The sequence below is a fragment of the Oncorhynchus mykiss genome, chromosome 8, assembly GCF_057628025.1.
Source record: "Oncorhynchus mykiss isolate SJ-2025 chromosome 8, ASM5762802v1, whole genome shotgun sequence".
NCBI classification, from domain to species: Eukaryota; Metazoa; Chordata; class Actinopteri; order Salmoniformes; family Salmonidae; genus Oncorhynchus; species Oncorhynchus mykiss.
Window position 1 is genome coordinate 46,463,128 of NC_143029.1, and position 21,329 is coordinate 46,484,456.

At 41.2% G+C, this 21,329-nt stretch overlaps 1 protein-coding gene across 1 annotated transcript in view; it reads left to right on the forward strand.

Annotated features, from left to right (window-relative positions):
- LOC149981668 (unconventional myosin-X-like) overlaps nt 1-21,329 on the forward strand; it is a 176,818-nt gene that overhangs the window by 131,512 nt on the left and 23,977 nt on the right. Inside the window, exon 4 of the mRNA XM_090181691.1 lies at nt 16,935-17,122. Within this exon, the coding sequence (XP_090037817.1) occupies nt 16,935-17,122 (188 nt within the window). The remainder of the gene's footprint in view (nt 1-16,934; nt 17,123-21,329) is intronic.

Here is a 21,329-nt window from a genome sequence, read left to right on the forward strand (position 1 = left end):
CTTTCTTCTTGCCACTCTTCCATAAAGGCCAGATTTGTGCAATATATGACTGATTGTTGTCCTATGGACAGTCTCCCACCTCAGTTGTAGATCTCTGCAGTTCATCCAGAGTGATCATGGGCCTCTTGGCTGCATCTCTGATCACTCTTCTCCTTGTATGAGCTGAAAGTTTAGAGGGACGGCTAGGCCTTGGTAGATTTGCAGTGGTCTGATACTCCTTCCATTTCAATATTATCGCTTGCACAGTGCTCCTTGGGATGTTTAAAGCTTGGGAAATCTTTTTGTATCCAAATCCGGCTTTAAACTTCTTCACAACAGTATCTCGGACCTGCCTGGTGTGTTCCTTGTTCTTCATGATGCTCTCTGCGCTTTTAACGGACCTCTGAGACTATCACAGTGCAGGTGCATTTATACGGAGACTTGATTACACACAGGTGGATTGTATTTATCATCATTAGTCATTTAGGTCAACATTGGATCATTCAGAGATCCTCACTGAACTTCTGGAGAGAGTTTGCTGCACTGAAAGTAAAGGGGCTGAATAATTTTGCACGCCTAATTTTTCAGTTTTTGATTTGTTAAAAAAGTTTGAAATATCCAATAAATGTCGTTCCACTTCATGATTGTGTCCCACTTGTTGTTGATTCTTCACAAAAAAATACAGTTTTATATCTTTATGTTTGAAGCCTGAAATGTGGCAAAAGGTTGCAAAGTTCAAGGGGGCCGAATACTTTCGCAAGGCACTGTATAGGCTATATTTAAACATAATTATTACCAATATGTTACTTGTCTCATTTCTGGAGGAAGAAATTATATTTGAGATGGTTGTCAGCATAATTTTATTTCCATTCATTTTGGTGTAGAATGTCCTTTTTAAAAAGTCACCAAAACTGAGCTTCTCAGTTCCTTCTACATACAAATTCACCTGGTGAGAACCCTGGACCCCATAAGCAAAGAGACTGGAATTGGTCAAACTTACAGTTTGATACATTTACAAAAAGGACCCTCTTTCCCTAAAAGCATGATAGTCATGACTTTTCGATCTGAGGAAAAGTTTTAATATTAAGATCACGTTTGTTTTCTTTCCTTTAACCCCTGGCTCTCCATCATTGAGCTAAACTGAGCAAGCCAGACCTAGCATAGAGCTATGTCACTGGTTAAATTGAGAACTTAACTCAATGGACTTATAAATGGGTAATGTAGCCCAAGTGCTAAGTCAATGGAATGTAGTTGAGAATTTAGCATTTATTTTTAGCCATGATGACGCAGTGATGTCAAACTAACTGTGTCGATAAGTACTCTCCCTCTCATAGTTTAATTTCAGAATGTAGCATTGTCGCTAACACATTGAGGTGAACCTGAGAATTTTGCTCAGTGTTACCCTCAAGTGCTTCAACGTAGCTTCAAAGCGATAAACTAGCCTCATTGCTAATTAGTGGTAGCATTAACACTCCTACACAGAAAGTTCAATTGAGAATGTTAGCTTCAGTGGCACTAACTCACAGGAGTTTGATTGAGAATGTTAGCCTCAGTTCTCAGGCTTTGATTGTAACCAGCTGTGCTGTTGAGTGGTTCTCTCTCTCTCTCTCTCTCTCTCTCTCTCTCTCTCTCTCTCTCTCTCTCTCTCTCTCTCTCTCTCTACTCTCTCTACTCTCTCCTCTATCAGACATTCACAGCAGGCCATTGGTCAAACAGGAGATTTTTCATTTCATAAGCTTTGAGACAATTGCATTGAGTGTGTTTGTTTTGTACAACATAGACACAGACAGTGTGTGCCTATGTGTTTGTTTTTGTACTGTATATGTAGATTACATTTGTGTAGAGGTTACTTGCCAACTTCAGTGTGTGCGTGTGCACACTTTAATATATTTTATTTTGTATATGTAACTGCAGGTAATTACCTTTTTCAGTTACAGTTTGGGCTCCATTCTAGTGGTCACGTTTCAGAACCCAGCTGCTTACATTTAGAGAATATATACGACTATTGTCATTGTTCACCCTCGGGTGGGCAGATAGCCTTCTCTGACAGACATTTAATGATGAGACTGATTTAGTTCCCGTATCCCTAAAACAGTAGGCCCATCCAACTCAGTTCAGTCACTTCCATCTTCTATAGTGAGCTATCCGTCTGCGGCTGACATACACAACACCTTTCCACATCCTAAGCAAATATAGATTTTTCATAGCCGCCCTAGTTGGCTCCAAACTTCAGGTGTGGCAATGGCCAGGGTTACCAAGCACTTCAACACAGGGTTGGTCAGTTCAAATTCCGGTTAGTCAATAATTAAACATTTGAAAGAAATAGCTTCTTCTCTTCAATATCCTCTGAGGTCATGGAAAATGTAGATAAATATTTTCCATTATTGAATTGGAATTTCAGTTTACTTCCTGAATTGTCTAAATTCAATTGGAATTGACGTCAACCCTGCTACAACGGCATGGTTGACTGGCTATGTTGTAAGAGAAGTGCTTAAAGTAAACCAGAGAGTTGACTATGTCTTCTTGGAGTTTATCCCATTTAAACTTGACCCTTTTATAATGTAGTTAGGGCTTGAGATACTGTATCAGGACTCTACTGTGCGACCATTTTACTCGCATATGAGCCTAAATATTTTGTTCTGCGACCTGGCATTTTTATTTAGGAGCACCAGAAATGAAGGATTCTAACTTTAATAGCTAATATTTTTCATTGTGCTCCTAAATTTCTTTGTGTGCCCAACATTTTTCAAAAAGGTCAGCGTAGGACCCTGTTTTGTCCCTACACCTCAAATGTTCGATCACATCTCCCTTCTTAGACTTCAAAGCATATTTTGTACCCATGTTTAAGTTCTGAACACATTTATCATGTTAAGGTTTGGCCCATAGTGAGACCATACCTTCAGGTCAATCACGTTAGTCTTTGACTGACGACTAACGTTCTGTGTCTCCTCCATTATCACAAGGGTAAAAATGTCTCTATGAGCACACACTCACTTCCACACACACGCATACACACACACACTCATATTACCAAACAGACATCTGTGTCTCCCATTTTAAACAAAGACTAAAATCGCCCAGCGAGAGATTCCCAGATTCCTTAAAAGAAAGCACCAGTCTTTCAGTGCTGCATGAACGCTTATTTTAAGTCTCCATGTCTGTGCTAGGCCATTGATAGATGCAACTGCCAGCTGCCACTCTCAAGTCATTTCAAAAGCACTTGCCTCTAATGGCGTGAACAAATGTATGCTTACGCGCATGGACACACGCGCAGACACACACATACAATTGTGCACACACATATACAGAGATACATGCACACACACTTTCTCTCTTTCACAGATACACACACACACCCTATCTACCCTCTTGTACACTGCCGAGCAACTCTGTGCGCCCTCTCATGTCTTTGCTGAATCACAGTCTCTCTCAGTCGTCTGTGAGTCTACTGACCTATTTCTGGTTAAGGAGGCAACCACACGGCCCGGCTCCAACCTCTGATCACAGTCAGATGTGAAAGTCTTTGTTCCAAATGGCACCCTAGTCCACATATAGTGCACTACCCCATACTGCTCTGTCAAAAGTAGTGCACTATGTAGGGAATAGTTTCAAGTTTTAATGTTACATGCACAAGGCATTTCATGCCTTTCTTGCAAATGCAAAACCCAACAATGCAATAATCAATAACAATGTAATATTAGAAAACACACAAGAAATATGAATAAATATGAAGAACACAATAACTAAGTAAGTAAGCATACTACAATGAACAAAAATATAAATGCAACATGTAATTTGTTAGTCCCATGTTTCATGAGCTGAAATTAAAGATCAAAGAAATGTTCTATACCCACAAAAAGCTAATTTCTTTCAAATTTTGTGCGAAAATGTGTTTACATCCCTGTTAGTGAGCATGTATTATTTGCCAAAATAATCCATCCACCTGACAGGTGTGGCATATCAAGAAGCTGATTAAACAGCATGATCATTACACAGGTGCACCTTGTGTTATGGACAATAAAACCTCTCTAAAATGTTCAGTTTTGTCACACAACACAATTCCACAGATGTCTAAAGTGAGGGAGCAGTCAAATTGGCATGCTGACTGCAGGAATGTCCACCAGAGCTTTTACAAGGAATTGAATGTTAATTTCTCTACCATAAGCCACCTCCAACGTTGTTTTAGAGAATTTTGCAGTACAACCGACCTCACAATCGCAGACCACGTGTATGGCGTCGTGTAGGCGAGTGGTTTGCTGATGTCAACGTTGTGAACAGCTACATGGTGGCAGTGAGGTTATGGTATGTTCAGGCATAAACTACAGACAACAAACACAATTACATTTTATTGATGGTAATTTCAATGCACCGAGATCCTGTGACGAGATCCTAAAGGTATATGTGACCAACAGATGCATATCTTTATTCCCTGTCATGTGAAATCCATAGATTGGGCCTCATGAATTTATTTTAATTCACTGATTTCCTCAAATGAACTGTAACTCAGTAAAATCAATGAAATTGTTGCATGTTGTGTTTATATTTTCGTTTAGTACAGTGGGGAGAACAAGTATTTGATACACTGCTGATTTAGCAGGTTTTCCTACTTAAAGCATGTAGAGGTCTGTAATTTGATCATAGGTACACTTCAACTGTGAGAGACGGAATCTAAAGCAAAAATCCAGAAAATCACATTGTATGATTTTTAAGAAATTAATTTGCATTTTATTGCATGACATAAGTATTTGATCTCCTACCAACCAGTAAGAATTCCGGCTCTCACAGACCTGTTCGTTTTTATTTAACAAGCCCTCCTGTTCTCCACTCATTACCTGCATTAACTGCACCTGTTTGAACTCGTTACCTGTATAAAACACACCTGTCCACACACTCAATCAAACAGACTCCAACCTCTCCACAATGGTCAAGACTAGAGAGCTGTGTAAGGACATCGGGGCTACAATTGTAGACCTGCACAAGGCTGGGAAGGGCTACAGGACAATAGGCAAGCAGCTTGGTGAGAAGGTAACAACTGTTGGCGCAATTATTAGAAAATGGAAGAAATTCAAGATGACGGTCAATCACCCTCGGTCTGGGGCTCCATGCAAGATCTCACCTCATGGGGCATCAATGATCATGAGGAAGGTGAGGGATCAGCCCAGAACTACACGGCAGGACCTGGTCAATGACCTGAAGAGAGCTGGGACCACAGTCTCAAAGAAAACCATTAGTAACACACCACGCCGTCATGGATTATAATCCTGCAGCGCTCGCAAGGTCCCCCTACTCAAGCCAGCGCATGTCCAGGCCCGTCTGAAGTTTGCCAATGACCATCTGTATGATCCAGAGGAGGAATGGGAGAAGGTAATGTGTTCTGGCTTTCTAGAGCTTTTTGGTCTAAACTCCACTCTCCGTATTTGGAGGAAGAAGAAGGATGAGTACAACCCCAAGAACACCATCCCAACCGTGAAGCATGGAGGTGGAAACATCATTCTTTGGGGATGCTTTTCTGCAAAGGGGACAGGACGACTGCACCATATTGAGGGGAGGATGGATGGGGCCATGTATCGCGAGATCTTGGCCAACAACCTCCTTCCCTCAGTAAGAGCATTGAAGATGGGTCGTGGCTGGGTCTTCCAGCATGACAACGACCCGAAACACACAGCCAGGCCAACTAAGGAGTGGCTCCGTAAGAAGCATCTCAAGGTCCTGGAGTGGTCTAGCCAGTCTCCAGACCGGAACCCAATAGAAAATCTTTGGAGGGAGCAGAAAGTCCGTATTGCCCAGCAACAGCCCCGAAACCTGAAGGATCTGGAGAAGGTCTGTATGGAGGAGTGGGCCAAAATCCCTGCTGCAGTGTTTGCAAACCTGGTCAAAAACTACAGGAAACATATGATCTCTGTAATTGCAAACAAAGGTTTCTGCTTTTCTGATGTATCAAATACTTACAGTGCCTTGCGAAAGTATTCGGCCCCCTTGAACTTTGCGACCTTTTGCCACATTTCAGGCTTCAAACATAAAGATATAAAACTGTATTTTTTTGTGAAGAATCAACAACAAGTGGGTCACAATCATGAAGTGGAACGACATTTATTGGATATTTCAAACTTTTTTAACAAATCAAAAACTGAAAAATTGGGCGTGCAAAATTATTCAGCCCCTTTACTTTCAGTGCAGCAAACTCTCTCCAGAAGTTCAGTGAGGATCTCTGAATGATCCAATGTTGACCTAAATGACTAATGATGATAAATACAATCCACCTGTGTGTAATCAAGTCTCTGTATAAATGCACCTGCACTGTGATAGTCTCAGAGGTCCGTTAAAAGCGCAGAGAGCATCATGAAGAACAAGGAACACACCAGGCAGGTCCGAGATACTGTTGTGAAGAAGTTTAAAGACGGATTTGGATACAAAAAGATTTCCCAAGCTTGAAACATCCCAAGGAGCACTGTGCAAGCGATAATATTGAAATGGAAGGAGTATCAGACCACTGCAAATCTACCAAGACCTGGCCGTCCCTCTAAACTTTCAGCTCATACAAGGAGAAGACTGATCAGAGATGCAGCCAAGAGGCCCATGATCACTCTGGATGAACTGCAGAGATCTACAGCTGAGGTGGGAGACTCTGTCCATAGGACAACAATCAGTCGTATATTGCACAAATCTGGCCTTTATGGAAGAGTGGCAAGAAGAAAGCCATTTCTTAAAGATATCCATAAAAAGTGTTGTTTAAAGTTTGCCACAAGCCACCTGGGAGACACACCAAACATGTGGAAGAAGGTGCTCTGGTCAGATGAAACCAAAATTGAACTTTTTGGCAACAATACAAAACGTTATGTTTGACGTAAAAGCAACACAGCTCATCACCCTGAACACAACATCCCCACTGTCAAACATGGTGGTGGCAGCATCATGGTTTGAGCCTGCTTTTCTTCAGCAGGGACAGGGAAGATGGTTAAAATTGATGGGAAGATGGATGGAGCCAAATACAGGACCATTCTGGAAGAAAACCTGATGGAGTCTGCAAAAGACCTGAGACTGGGACTGAGATTTGTCTTCCAACAAGACAATGATCCAAAACATAAAGCAAAATCTACAATGGAATGGTTCAAAAATAAACATATCCAGGTGTTAGAATGGCCAAGTCAAAGTCCAGACCTGAATCCAATCGAGAATCTGTGGAAAGAACTGAAAACTGCTGTTCACAAATGCTCTCCATCCAACCAAACTGAGCTCGAGCTGTTTTGCAAGGAGGAATGGGAAAAATTTCAGTCTCTCGATGTGCAAAACTGATAGAGACATACCCCAAGCAACTTACAGCTGTAATCGCAGCAAAAGGTGGCGCTACAAAGTATTAACTTAAGGGGGCTGAATAATTTTGCACGCCCAATTTTTCAGTTTTTGATTTGTTAAAAAAGTTTGAAATATCCAATAAATGTCGTTCCACTTCATGATTGTGTCCCACTTGTTGTTGATTCTTCACAAAAAAATACAGTTTTATATCTTTATGTTTGAAGCCTGAAATGTGGCAAAAGGTCGCAAAGTTCAAGGGGGCCGAATACTTTCGCAAGGCACTGTATGTCATGCAATAAAATGCAAATGAATTACTTAAAAATCATACAATCTGATTTTCTGGATGTTTGTTTTAGATTCCGTCTCTCACAGTTGAAGTGTACCTATGATAAAAATGACAGACCTCTACATGCTTTGTAAGTAGGAAAACCTGCAAAATCGGCAGTGTATCAAATACTTGTTCTCCCCACTGTATGTGAAAATAGTGAGGTGATTTGTTGCTCTCAAGAACAAAATGGGAAGATAAGACTAGACTTGTAGCATGTCTAGCCCAATGTGAGTTTAAGACAGGCTTCTACTTTAAATGTTCATATGATTAAGTCAGTGTCACATAAATTGATAATATGGCATTGGTTTGGACTAGGAGATGAAATTGTTTACGCTTACACCGGATTAAACACATTTTTGCTTTTATGTTTAAGCCATAAACCTCCCTCAGTCTTGAGTTGAACCACCAGATAAGACATTTGACCAGAGCCCACGTCCCAGTGAAAATTAAGACTTTCTAGTGTTTCAGCGCAATGTTTACATTACCGGCACTTACAGTTAAACCAGAACCGTATCGCACACTTCATTGTGATCATTTATGTTATACTTATAAGCCCTTTTTTTGCACTCTGTTGTGGTCTAAACGGCTTCACAAAACCAGGTTGAAGTTTGAGAACCAATATTTGTTATGTAAATATTGCCATCTCAACTGCCATTCACATTTATTTGCATGAAGTGTCATCCAGCCAGAAGTGGGTCAGTCAGTAAGAGCCACATTTGACTGCCTGTCCTCTGGGGTAAAATTTCCCCCAGCTTCACCTCCTCTAATCCTAACCTTAACCATTACTGGGAAAATACAACACTTACCCAAGATCAGCATCTAGGGACAACTTTAATCTACACCGTAGAAGATTAGGTCGGGGCTTCATTGGGGTCCGAGGTGACACAGGCATTTAATAAAGAATTAGAGGTAGTTGTATATACTGTAAACAGTATTTTTGTAAATAAAGTTGTCTCGCATGACAAGACTCAGACTTAGCAGTAGATAGAAGGGAAAGTTTACAGCTCTTACTCTGATACGAGTCAGATACTTCAGAGATATTGATAGATACATTATATTGTATAATATAAACTCAGAAAAAAAAGAAACGTGCCTTTTTCAGGTCCCTGTCTTTCAAAGATAATTCGTAAAAATCCAACTAACTTCACAGATCTTCATTGTAAAGTGTTTAAACAATGTGTCCCATGCTTGTTCAATGAACCATAAATAATTTATGAACATGCACCTGTGGAACGGTCGTTAAGACACTGACAGCTTACAGACAGTAGGCAATTAAGGTCACAGTTATGAAAACGTAGGATACTAAAGAGGCCTTTTTACTGACTCTGAAAAACACCAAAAGAAAGATGCCCAGGGTCCCTGCTCATCTGCGTGAACGTGCCTTAGACATGCTGCAATGAGGCATGAGGACTGCAGATGTGGCCAGGGCAATAAATTGCAATGTCCGTACTGTGAGACGCATAAGACAGCGCTACAGGGAGACAGGACGGACAGCTGATCATCCTCGCAGTGGCAGACCGCGTGTAACAACACCTGCACAGGATCGGTACATCCGAATATCACACCTGCGGGACAGGTACAGGATGGCAACAACAACTGCCCGAGTTACACCAGGAATGCACAATCCCTCCATCAGTGCTCAGACTGTCCGCAATAGGCTGAGAGAGGCTGGACTGAGGGCTTGTAGGCCTGTTGTAAGGCAGGTCCTCACCAGGCATCACCGGCAACAAACGTTGCCTATGGACACAAACCCACTGTCGCTGGTCCAGACAGGACAGGCAAAAAGTGCTCTTCACTAACGAGTTGCGGTTTTGTCTCACCAGGGGTGATGGTCAGATTGAGCGCTACACTGAGGCCTGTACTCTGGAGCGGGATCGATTTGGTGGTGGAGGGTTCGTCATGGTCTGGGACAGCATCATCAGACTGAGCTTGTTATCATTGCAAGCAATCTCAACACTGTGCGCCATAGGGAAGACATCCTCCTCCCTCATGTGGTACCCTTCCCGCAGCCTCATCCTGACATGACACTCCAGTGTGACAGTGCCACCAGACATGCTGCTCGTTCTGTGTGTGATTTCCTGCAAGACAGGAATGTCAGTGTTCTGCCATGGCCAGCGAAGAGCCCAGATCTCAATCCCATTGAGCATGCTTGGGACCAGTTGGTTCGGAGCATGAGGGCCAGGGACAATACCCCCAGAAATGTCCGGGAAATAGCAGGTGCCTTGGTGGAAGAGTGGGGTAACATCTCACAGCAAGAACTGGCAAATCTGGTGCAGTCCATGAGGAGGAGATGCACTGCGGTACTTAATGCAGCTGGTAGCCACACTAGATACTGAATGTTACTTTTGATTTTTACCCCCCCTTTGTTCAGGGACACATTATTCCATTTCTGTTAGTCACATGTCTGTGGAACTTGTTCAGTTTGTCTCAGTTGTTGAACCTTGTTATGTTCATACAACTATTTACACGTTAAGTTTGCTGAAAATAAACTTTGCTGAGTTTATATATTGCACGACACGAAGACTCTTGTTCAGACACTTTAGAGATTGTTTGTGGTAGATTCAACTAAATGTATGATACTATTTTTGTTTGTCAAGCACTCCCATATCACTGAGACTCAGACATAACAGTACACTTTTAGAAAAAAGGGTTCAAAAAGGTTATTTGTGGATGGACGGGGCTTTCCCAATAACCGTTTTCATCTGAAGAACCCTTTTTGGAAGACGAGGGTTCTTTATAAGGCAAAGGGTTCTTGAATAAATTGTTCTTTGAAGGAATGAAGGATTCTTTGGAAGGCAAGAAAGGTTCTACATAGAATCATTTTTTTTTCTCCCTTTCTTTCAAATAGTGCCTCAGCGTTAGGGTTTAACTCAGTGTATGAACTTTAACATCAGGAGTTTTAAATAATCTGATCAATTTAACATGTGAGAATATTTTAAATTGCCCATGACTGTGTTTTTGTATTTTCATGTTTACATTGCTCAGTTGGTAGAGCATGGCAATTGCAACGCCAGGGTTGCGGGTTTGATTCCCACGTGGGACCAGTAAGAAAAAGTACAACAATTTATGCACTCACTACTGTAGCTCTGGGTAAGAGCATTTCCTAAATGACTCAAATGTAAATATATATATATATATATATATATTTTTTTTTTTTTTTTATTTTTTTTGTGTATAATGTGCATTTGTATATTGTATTATACATTGCACATTTGGAAAAGAGACCTCAGTCTCAATATGTATTCCCTTTCAAAATAAAGGTTAAATAAACATTTTAAATAAATTTACCTATATGGGAATATTTGTACTATAATCTTGCATTCCCTTGATCATTTTACATATACAGTACTGACATAGTTGATATCTTGCCACGATTTCTTTCTTTCAAATAAGTGTTTTCTGGGATTTTATTGAGAAGAGAAGGGAGTCTGAGTGAACCAGCAGTGTATTGTATGGTAACATCAAATTGACCACTTGGCCGGTGTTACCTACTTGTTGATTGTTTAGTGTAACATTTCTAGTGTTGATTCAGGAGTTGAATGAACTCTGTAAAGTGGTGTAAAAGAACCCTAGTGTTTGGTGTTAACAACCAGAGTTGAGTGTGATTGTGTCATTTTTACTCAGTGCCCATCGTTGTCATATTTCCCAGCATGCTCTATTGCGGGTTGATTTTCAGAATAGTTTGTTGCTTCACAGAGGTATGCTACACAAAGATAAATAACTTAGATATTTCTAAACTAATCCACTCTGTTAGTATTTTAACTTATTGCAGCAGCTACTGATTGCACCAGTTCCCGTTTAGATGATTTAGGTAGTCTCCATTATCCACCTTCAGTCATTCTGGGTGTTAGGGTAGCCTAGTGGTTAGAGTGTTGGACTAGTAACCGGAAGGTTGCAAGGTACAAATCTGTCGTTCTGCCCCTGAACAGGCAGTTAACCCACTGTTCCTAGGCCGTCATTGAAAATAAAAATTTGTTCTTAACTGACTAAACAAAGGTAAAAAATAAATAAAAAAATCTGAATGCAGGCTTGCTGGTGATCAAAAGTTCCAATTGTTGGATATCCTCACTCTAGCTGGATTCTAATGGGAATAACATATCACTTTGCAAGCCAGCATAATGTGACTTGCAGGACTGATATGGCCTGTAAATCAGGAGCTTCCGACCACTGTGTTAGGGTACAACTAGGCTGTGAAAAAGGCCTTATGATATATGTGATTTTTTTTTTTTTTTTTAGGGTGGATCAGCTTAAAGAATGTTGGTTCCAATGTAATTGTCTGCATCATTTCCAATCCCCCATATCCTCCATACACGCATGCATATATATATATACACATATATACACATACCTATATAGACATACATACTTTTTTAAAGAATATACCTTTATTATTATTCCCCGCAAACCCTTCCGCCGATCCCCCAATTGGAGTAAACTAATAAACACTTCTGCTTCTACCTTCAATCCATTCATCTTATATACACTCTACAGACACAGTCTACTTTACAATAGTTCTCTCTTGTTTGTTCTTAGTCCTTCCTCTATTTCTGATGTCCATCCAGTTTGATTTCTATTTGTAACTATGCTATTTCACAAAAGCCCCGAACCTATATACATTCTACAGATCCCTTATGCCCTACATTGTTTATCTTGTTATTAGTCCCACCCTTCAGCTCCACTCAACCCCTCCCATCTGTCTCTCAACATCATCCATTTCGGATTTCTACTTGCCATATATTTTTCAACTGTGCTGTGATGCTTCACAAAATAATTTAACCTTCCTATTCTCATAGCTTCTACAGATTGTAAATTAAAAATAAACATTTTTGCTAAAATAATTATTATATTATTGATTGATTGACTATGGCTTTTCAAATCACCCAGTATTGCTTTCTGTAGTGTTAGTTCTAGGCAAATGTTGCAATTCTTCAGCCATTCCTGGACCTGTGACCAAAAATTAGCTACATATGGACAATACCAAAATAAATGATCTAATGACTCTGTCTCCTCACAGCAGAATCTGCAGAGCTGGGAAGATTGTATCCCCATATATATAACATTCTATTAGTTGCAAGAATTTTGTATAGTAATTTATATTGAAAAAATTTGAAGTTTTGAATCCGGCGTTGTTTTGCGTATTAATTCATAAACCATGTGCCATGGAATGGGTACATCGAAAATCTCTTTCCAACTATTTTGCAATTTATATGGCACAGCTGTCAGTTTTTTGGTCCTTAAATGAAATTGGTATATGTTTTTATTTATCACACTTTTCTTTAACCATTTATGTTCTTTAATACAGGGCCGACAGACAAGTTCCTTACTTTTTCCCCCTTCCCCTTTCCCCCTGCCTCTTCCATTTTTGTGGTAATGCTGCAATTAATTGGTTGTAATTTTGGGTAGAGCAGACATTTCCATATGTCTGTGTTAGCTGCATGTGTGACATAACTCCACCAGTCCTATTTATGATATCATTCACAAAATGTATACCCTTTTTAAAAATGTATTCGATAAATACCGTTTTTTTTTCATCAATTAGTATGTTTGAATTTAACCACAATATTTGTTGTACTATTTGTTCCGTCCTTTCAGGTGGATTAAATTGAAATTGCAACCAACTTTCTAAGGCTTGTTTAAAAAATAAAGATATTTTGGAGATAATTTCCTTTTCAACCAACCGAAAGTGAGCAGGTGTAATCTGAATAAAGGGAAAAAGGCCCTAGGAAGAACCCTTGAAAGATAAAAGGGTTCTTGGTAGAACCCTTCATATAGGGTTCTAGGTAGAACCTTTAGAGGATAAAAAGGTTATTTGTAGAACCCTTTATTGGGATTTCTACAAATAACCCTTCTTAGAGGGTTCTAGGTAGAACCATTTACAGAAGGTTATTCTATGGAGACAAACCGAAGAACCCTATATGGTTGTACTTAGCACACTCTAAGTAGAACCCTATATGGTTCTACATAGTGTAGATAGCAAAGTACGTGTTCAGTTGTTATTCTAATGTATATACGGTAGGAAAGTTTGTGGGAGACAGAAATATGTGTTCTCTTCACTATTGCATGATGGGTATTTTTTTGCTTGTGCTTAGCTTAAAATGTGTACTTAGAGTTTTTAGATATGGGTCAAATACATTTCAGTCTCTCTCGCTTTCTCTTTGTCTATATAGGGGATGTTTAAGAGAAAGGAATTTTGCTTCTGAATGCTCAGCCTCTGATCAATCATCACACACACCAAGGTTATTATCGTTTGTTCTGTTATTATAGTTTGTTCTATTCGTTTTAAGATTTTATTTGAAATTCAGTTTAGTTTCAGTTAGTTTTCAGATCTGATTTACACATTTTTATTTAGTTAAAGTTTTATAAAAAACATTTATTTCATTTTTATATTATTTAGTTTTAGTGTTAGTGTTAGGAACAGAAAGTAGCCTGTGCCTGGGTGACTAGGAGCCATTTATGTGTTGTATAGTTTGTGTTTTTGGGGATGTCACTAATTGCCACAATATGATACGTGGGTTAATTTACAGGGAGCTGTAATACAAAAGTATTCCAGGAATATGCTTAGTTTTGGTCCAACCCTAAAAACTAGTTATGTGTTAAATGCCAAAATAAAGGAAACCCCAACATAGTGTCTTTATATGGGTTGGGCCACCACGAGCCACCAAAACAGCTTCAATGCGCCATGGTGTAAAGTCTACAAGCGTCTGGAACTCTATTGGAGGGATACAACACCATTCTTCCACAATACATTTTATCATTTGGTGTTTTGTTGATGGTGGTGGAAAATCTAAGACGGCCATGGCATATCTTGAAACATCAGGAAGTTGAACAGTCTTTGTCACTGAAGCTCCTGCCAAACGTGCCCAAACAATCACCTCTCTTTCAAAGTCACTGAGATCTCTTTTTCTAGCCATGGTAGCCAAAATAATGTGCAATTTTGTCCACTCAGGAATTCAAACCAGCAACCTTTCCCCAATGCTGGCCCAATGCTCTAACTGCTAGGATACCTGCCACCCAAATAGGCTGGATGTTGATACCCAATAGGCTGGGTAGCACCTCCGACTAGAGACTTTATCTACAGCTATCCCTTTGGTCTCCCATCCAGGGTTTTAACAAAGCCCAGCCCTGTTTAGCGTTGATAGTTGTCACTGACCATAATCCATGTGCTATTGTGAGAATTATTGTTGAGGAATCTCCACTTAATAGATTCACTGTTGCTGTCAAAGTCATTCCAAATGGTAGGTTCAACAGAGCAAATTAAATGGAAGCATATATCATCAATTATGCTATTTAGGCCTATATAGCATCTGGGAAGTCATCAACAGCTATTGGAACTAATGGAACTTACAAGTTAATAATAAATATGTTCGATTCACGTCTCAATCTCAACCAAAAATGTAAGTTAAGAATAGACCGACTGGAATTAAATACTCAGTGGCACAGATCGAGCTATCTAAACAGAAGAAACATCTTCATATGTTGATATTTGGTTGCATTGAGAACCAAACACAATTCAATATAATTTTTGCGATACGGTAAATAGCCTATTAATTATCGACAAGTTAACAACTAATATGTTGGATTCATCTCAACCAAAAATAAAAGTCAAATAAATAAAATAATAGGATTAAGTCAGTGGCTCAGATCTAGCTATCCAAGCAGTAGATTTACTGGATTACAAAAGTAATATTGAATTGTGTTTGGTTGATAACATAACCAAATATCAACATTTAAATCTCCTTTAAATGTTGATATTTGGTTATGTTATCTTCCAAACACAATTCAATATTACTTTTGTAATCCAGTAAATAGCCAAATGTTAAGGCTGTCTTAGAAACAAATGTAACGGTATTTATTTAACCTTAAAATGAGTAACGCATCCATGGCCACATTTTGAGGTTACTGTGCCAATAAATGTATTTTTATGTAATCATAGAAAGTGTCTATGTTCAGGATCGCAGGTCTGTGGAAGTCTTCACAATTGCTATAATAATCTGCACAGAATCTCAAACGGGCACCATGTACTTTTAATGTAATTTCATCTGCAATCCAGGTTATTTGGAAGTGCTATTAGATGAATCACAGTGATAACACATTAAGTTGTTGTATAAATAAATACAATATATGGCATTGTATTCCCAATTGAACTTCTAAATGGTTGACATTGCAGTGATAACACATTTAGGTGACAACTAAACCAAAAATGAGACCTACATTTTCCTTGGGAATTTGGTGCTTTTAGATGATTTAAAGCATAGTGATAACACATTGGGAATTCAACAAGCTTCTGGCTTTGAGTGGGTGAAAAAAGGGTTGTAATGTCATTGATCAACGTATCTACCAAATATGACCAAATTCTCCACGTTGAAATGGCGTGGTGTGCTCAGTGTTTTATATTTGATTTTGTGTCATCCACTTGCACCCCAAACATGCTTTCTCACCACAACTGCCTCACCCTCACCCAGTTTATTCTCATTATTCTCATTCTCATTCTCATCAGCACTGTTAACTGTAATCGGTGTATGTACCGAATTGAAGTATGTAAAGTCGCTTTCCCCTCAGATGCATCTGTGCTTCTTCCAAAACGCTTCATTATGCATTACTCATTACCACAGAACTCAGGGAACTGCCAAAATACCTTTTCTCTGGCTGAATAAGTTTCTATTTCAGCACTTTGGTTTATTTGGCTTTGAACTCTTAAATATGAAGCGGCTTTTCATGAAAACTGGAGTAGGCCTAAGAAAATGAAGGGGGAAAGGTCAAATAAACTTAGCGTTGTGTTCTGAAGCTAATCCAGATCTACTGTTCACAATGATGTTGTTGTTCATGTTGGTTTGGAATGACTTTACCTAGCCTACTTACTTTTCCCTCACGGAAGGTTATGGCCGATTGTTATCTTCCAAGGTCCTGGAAAATAAGTTAAAGGTTTTTATGGCCTGTTTTTTGTTGTTGTCTTAAATTAAGTTATCTATGGCCTTTGGGCTATCTGAAAAAAACTGTTTTTCTCACATTGGAACATGGACAAAGGACTGTTCTCCCAAGACTTCCCTTGTTCAAGTCTGGTCATTCCCTGGGGAGTGTTGCAGACAAAACCTTAATATCATTCCATTCCATGTGAATTATGCTATCTATTGATGAAAGGGATATTCTACATGGCTTTTAGATTTTTTTTTCTCAGCAACCGTGCTATACACTGCAATGTGGATGTGTGTGTAACCAGGCCAGCGCGGTACAGCTCAGCATGGCTGGGCTTGACTCAGGCTCAGTATTGTGAATCAACCCTATTTCTCTCCATGTGTTTCATGTCCCTTTCCATCTCTATCTTCCCCTACAACAGACATACATCGGCTCCATCCTGGCTGCGGTGAACCCGTACCAGTCCATCCCTGACCTATACGACCGGCCGGCAGTGGAGAGGTACAGCCGACACCACCTGGGCGAGATTTCCCCGCACATCTACGCTGTAGCAAACGAGTGTTACCGCTCCCTATGGAAGAGACTTCAGAACCAGTGTGTGTTAATCAGGTGAGTGATGATTGTTATGAGTTTTTGTTTTGCTTGACTTTATTTGAATGCATTGATTGTAAGTCACTCAGGGTAAAAGCATATGCTATGAGGAACACTAAATGACTGAAATGATGTTGGGTCATTTGAAGAGAAATGAATGAGAAATGTGATTGGGTAGGCTGCCATCAGGTGAGAGAATGTAGAGAAGTCATTGGCTTGTCATTTTGTGAGCTGTGGGCAATTGACAGTGGTGGAAAAAGTACCCAATTGTCATACTTGAGTAAAAGTATAGATACCTTAATAGAAAGTTACTCAAGTAAAAGTGAAAGTCAGCCAGTAAAATACTACTTGAGTAAAAGTCTAAAAGTATTTGGTTTTAAATATACTTAAATATTAAATATACTAAACTTCACAAGAACCCAAACTAGTTTAGCAGTGAGAGACAAGATCATGCTTTCAGGGAGTTTGTGGCATTCTAACCTTATGTACGGGGGGGGGGGTCTAGTAAAATACTATGTATATCGAGCCACTGCTCACATTATATTAGGAGTTTTTTGTAACAAAAATCTTGAAACCTTTTATTTTTTATTTCTACCAAGAAAAATACAAAACATTATAAGGCGTATCAAAAGTAAATGTAATTGCTAAAATATACTTAAGTATCAAAAGTAAAAGTATAAATCATTTAAAATTCCTGATATTAGCAGACAGCACCATGTTCTTGTTTTTAAAATGTACGGATAGCCAGGGGCACAGAGTTTTGATATCTGACTGACCAATTGTATGCTGTGAAAGAATCTCAGAAACCAGTATGTTACCTGTCAATAGAATGAATACGGATGATTGGTTGTTGGTCCACAATTGTCCACCTGTGGACTTTATGCAACTTTATGCCCTTTGGCATCCACGGCGGTCCGATTCAATTTCAAGTCTCAGTCTTGGTGCTCTTGGCTCTGTTTCTATCTCCATGCTTCTTTGGTTCTTCCCGAACATCCTTCCTCTGCGTTTGTAGTTGGCCAACTTTCTCATCCGGCCTCGCGCTATTGTGTTCAGACATACAGACAGACAGGCACTGTTCTCGTCACCCACATCAAACACAGAGTTATTTTTACCGTTTTGGAATGATAATATTCAGTCCACATTTAGCAGAGAGAGTGGATGCCAAAGGACTTTTTTTCTTGGTTGGATTATTCTTAGCTTTGCAGAGTGAGCAGCTCACTCTGTCAATGCTGAGTTTGAATAGAATGGGATAGAATAGTGAGACAGGAGAGCCAATAAGTGTATTAGAGCAGAAGTATAAGAAAATGGTCACGTTCAATAGGTACGAAGGAGAGAGCTATTACCTGAATTTGTCCAATAAGAACACTCCTTTTGGTTTTCCGTTTCATGCTAACTTCACATGACAGATATGGGGATGCCTGGGGGTGAAAGGCCACACAAACTGGGCTTACAAATAGTGTTATAAACATACATAGTTATGGGTCATGGAGTACATTATGGCTCAGTTGCGCAAGTCCCCATTTAGGTGACACAGTGGTGGCTCTTGTGCCCTTAAGCAAGTCGGGGCATGCTGTTTTAGATACAAGTGCCTCAGTTACCCAGCAATTCGCCCACATTAGTTTACAGCCCTGTTTGACGGCCACTTATGGAAGCCCTGAGATGCTGAGGTAACGAGAGACACATGTATCCTTATAAACTGCTCCTATTCAGAGGTCCTGGACTACTTAGGTTACTTAGGATATGTTCCAAATGGCACACTATTCTCATAGGCCTCTGGTCAAAAGTAATGCTTTATGTAGGGAATAGGGTGTCATTTGGGACGCAGTAATGCAATTACATATAAAACATTTAGGCCTCATAATTGTTGTTATTTGTGTGTAGGTGATTTGATTAATTGAGATACATTTTATACAATTAGATAACTTGTAATAGGGTTGTATGTGACACTGTTCAGTTGTATAGCTTGCCACTTAAAGATTGAAATTGCAGGGGAAACTGATTACCAGTGTCATGAAGCAAATGCACTTTTGTTCATACCGTTCATATCAGTCCTATACCATCCATGTTCACATTTATTCCAGCTGTTTGGTGTTAGTTGCGCCGTATTCCTTCGATTAGTTGTATTGCAGCACCTTTTTTTTTTGAAAGCATGTTTTTTTGGGGCGCGAATGAGCGTGCTCACGCTGGAAATAGAATACGTGAATGACAGAAAACAGAAGGGCCGTGAGCGTCAACAATGTCTACGGCTTCAGAGTGCGTCAAATTAGAACGCAAGTATTTTTTATCTCCTGTCTACGTGGAACAATGCTGGTAGAGTAAGCAGACACATTTTGTAGAAAATGTATTTTTATGATCTTCCCTATGCTAAGTAGATTAAAGATGTAGTTAACAATGTATTGGGCTGTAAACTAAGGTTTATCAGTCAAATAGGCTATATATTTGAAAACAACTGCAGTGTACCTGTGTTGATTTTGATTATAGCCGAGACAGGCTACAGCTGGAAAACTTGAAGACTCCGATTTCAAGAGAGAGCACTGTTTATGTAGAAAGAATGAGATGTACTGTAGTTTATACATGGCTCTGGTTTATTAGAAACAAACAACATCCTCATGAGGAGCTGGCAAAACAATCTGTTTAGCCCAGGTACGGTGGATCCCATAGTAAACAAAAACAACTGTCACGGTCGTCCTCCTCTTCGTCTGAAGAGGAGAGGCGAGATGGATCAGAGGACCAATATGCGGCGTGGTAAGTGTCCATGGTAAATCTTTAATAACGAAAGACTGAACACTATACAAGAGAGTAACAAAAACAATAAACCAAATTCAACCGTGAAGCTACAAAAATGAGACCTGTGCTGAAACAAGCCATCAACATAGACAATCACCCACAAACAAACAGTGCAACCCAGGCTACCTAAGTATGATTCTCAATCAGAGACAACTAATGACACCTGCCTCTGATTGAGAACCATACTAGGCCGAAAACATAGAAATGCCCCAAAACATAGAAAAACAAACATAGACTGCCCACCCAACTCACGCCCTGACCATACTAAATAAATACAAAACAACGGAAAGAGGTCAGAACGTGACAGTACCCCCCCCCAAAGGTGCGGACTCCGGCCGCAAAACCTTGACCTATAGGGGAGGGTCTGGGTGGGCGTCTGTCCGCGGTGGCGGCTCTGGCGCGGGACGCGGACTCCACTTCCTCATTGTCTTAGTCCGCCTTATTGTCCGCCTCCGTGGCTTTCTCACCATGGCCCCCCTACTCAATGACCCCACTGGACAGAGGGGCTGCTTGGGACAGAGGGGCAGCTCGGGACAGAGGTGGGGCAGCTGCTCGGGACAGAGGGACAGCTCGGGACAGAGGTGGGGCAGCTGCTCGGGACAGAGGGACAGCTGCTCGGGACAGAGGTGCGGCAGCGGCGCCGGACAGGCGGGAGGCTCCGGCAGCGGCGCCGGACAGGCGGGAGGCTCCAGCAGCGGCGCCGGACAGGCGGGAGGCTCCGGCAGCGGCGCCGGACAGGCGGGAGGCTCCGGCAGCGGCGCCGGACAGGCGGGAGGCTCCGGCAGCGGCGCCGGACAGGCGGGAGGCTCCAGCAGCGGCGCCGGACAGGCGGGAGGCTCCGGCAGCGGCGCCGGACAAGCGGGAGGCTCCGGCAGCGGCGCCGGACAAGCGGGAGACTCCGGCAGCGGCGCCGGACAAGCGGGAGACTCCGGCAGCGGCGCCGGACAAGCGGGAGACTCCGGCAGCGGCGCCGGACAGACAGGACCACCTGCAGGGAGGAGACAGAGAGACAGCCTGGTGCGTGGGGCTGCCACAGGAACCACCAGGCTGGGGAGACCTTCAGGAGGCTTGGGGTTAGGAGGAGGCACCTGAAGGACCGGGCTGTGGGGGAGCACTGGAGCTCTGGTGCGCAACCTTGGCACCACTTCCCCAGGCTGGATAACCACTCTAGCCCGGACCCTCCAGAGTGCAGGCACAGGTTGAACCGGGCTGTGGGTAAGCACGGGAGATCTAGTGCTTACTACACGCACCTCTCCCTTAGGCTCCATTCCCACATTCGCCCGGCACGAGCGGAGCGCAGGCAGAGGACGCACTGCACCCTCCCAGCGCCCCGGAGACACAGCACGCAGAGCCGGCGCAGGATACCCTGGACCAAAACTGCGTACCGGCGACCAGACCCGCTGAGCAGGCACCATACGCCCTGGCTCGATGCCCGCAC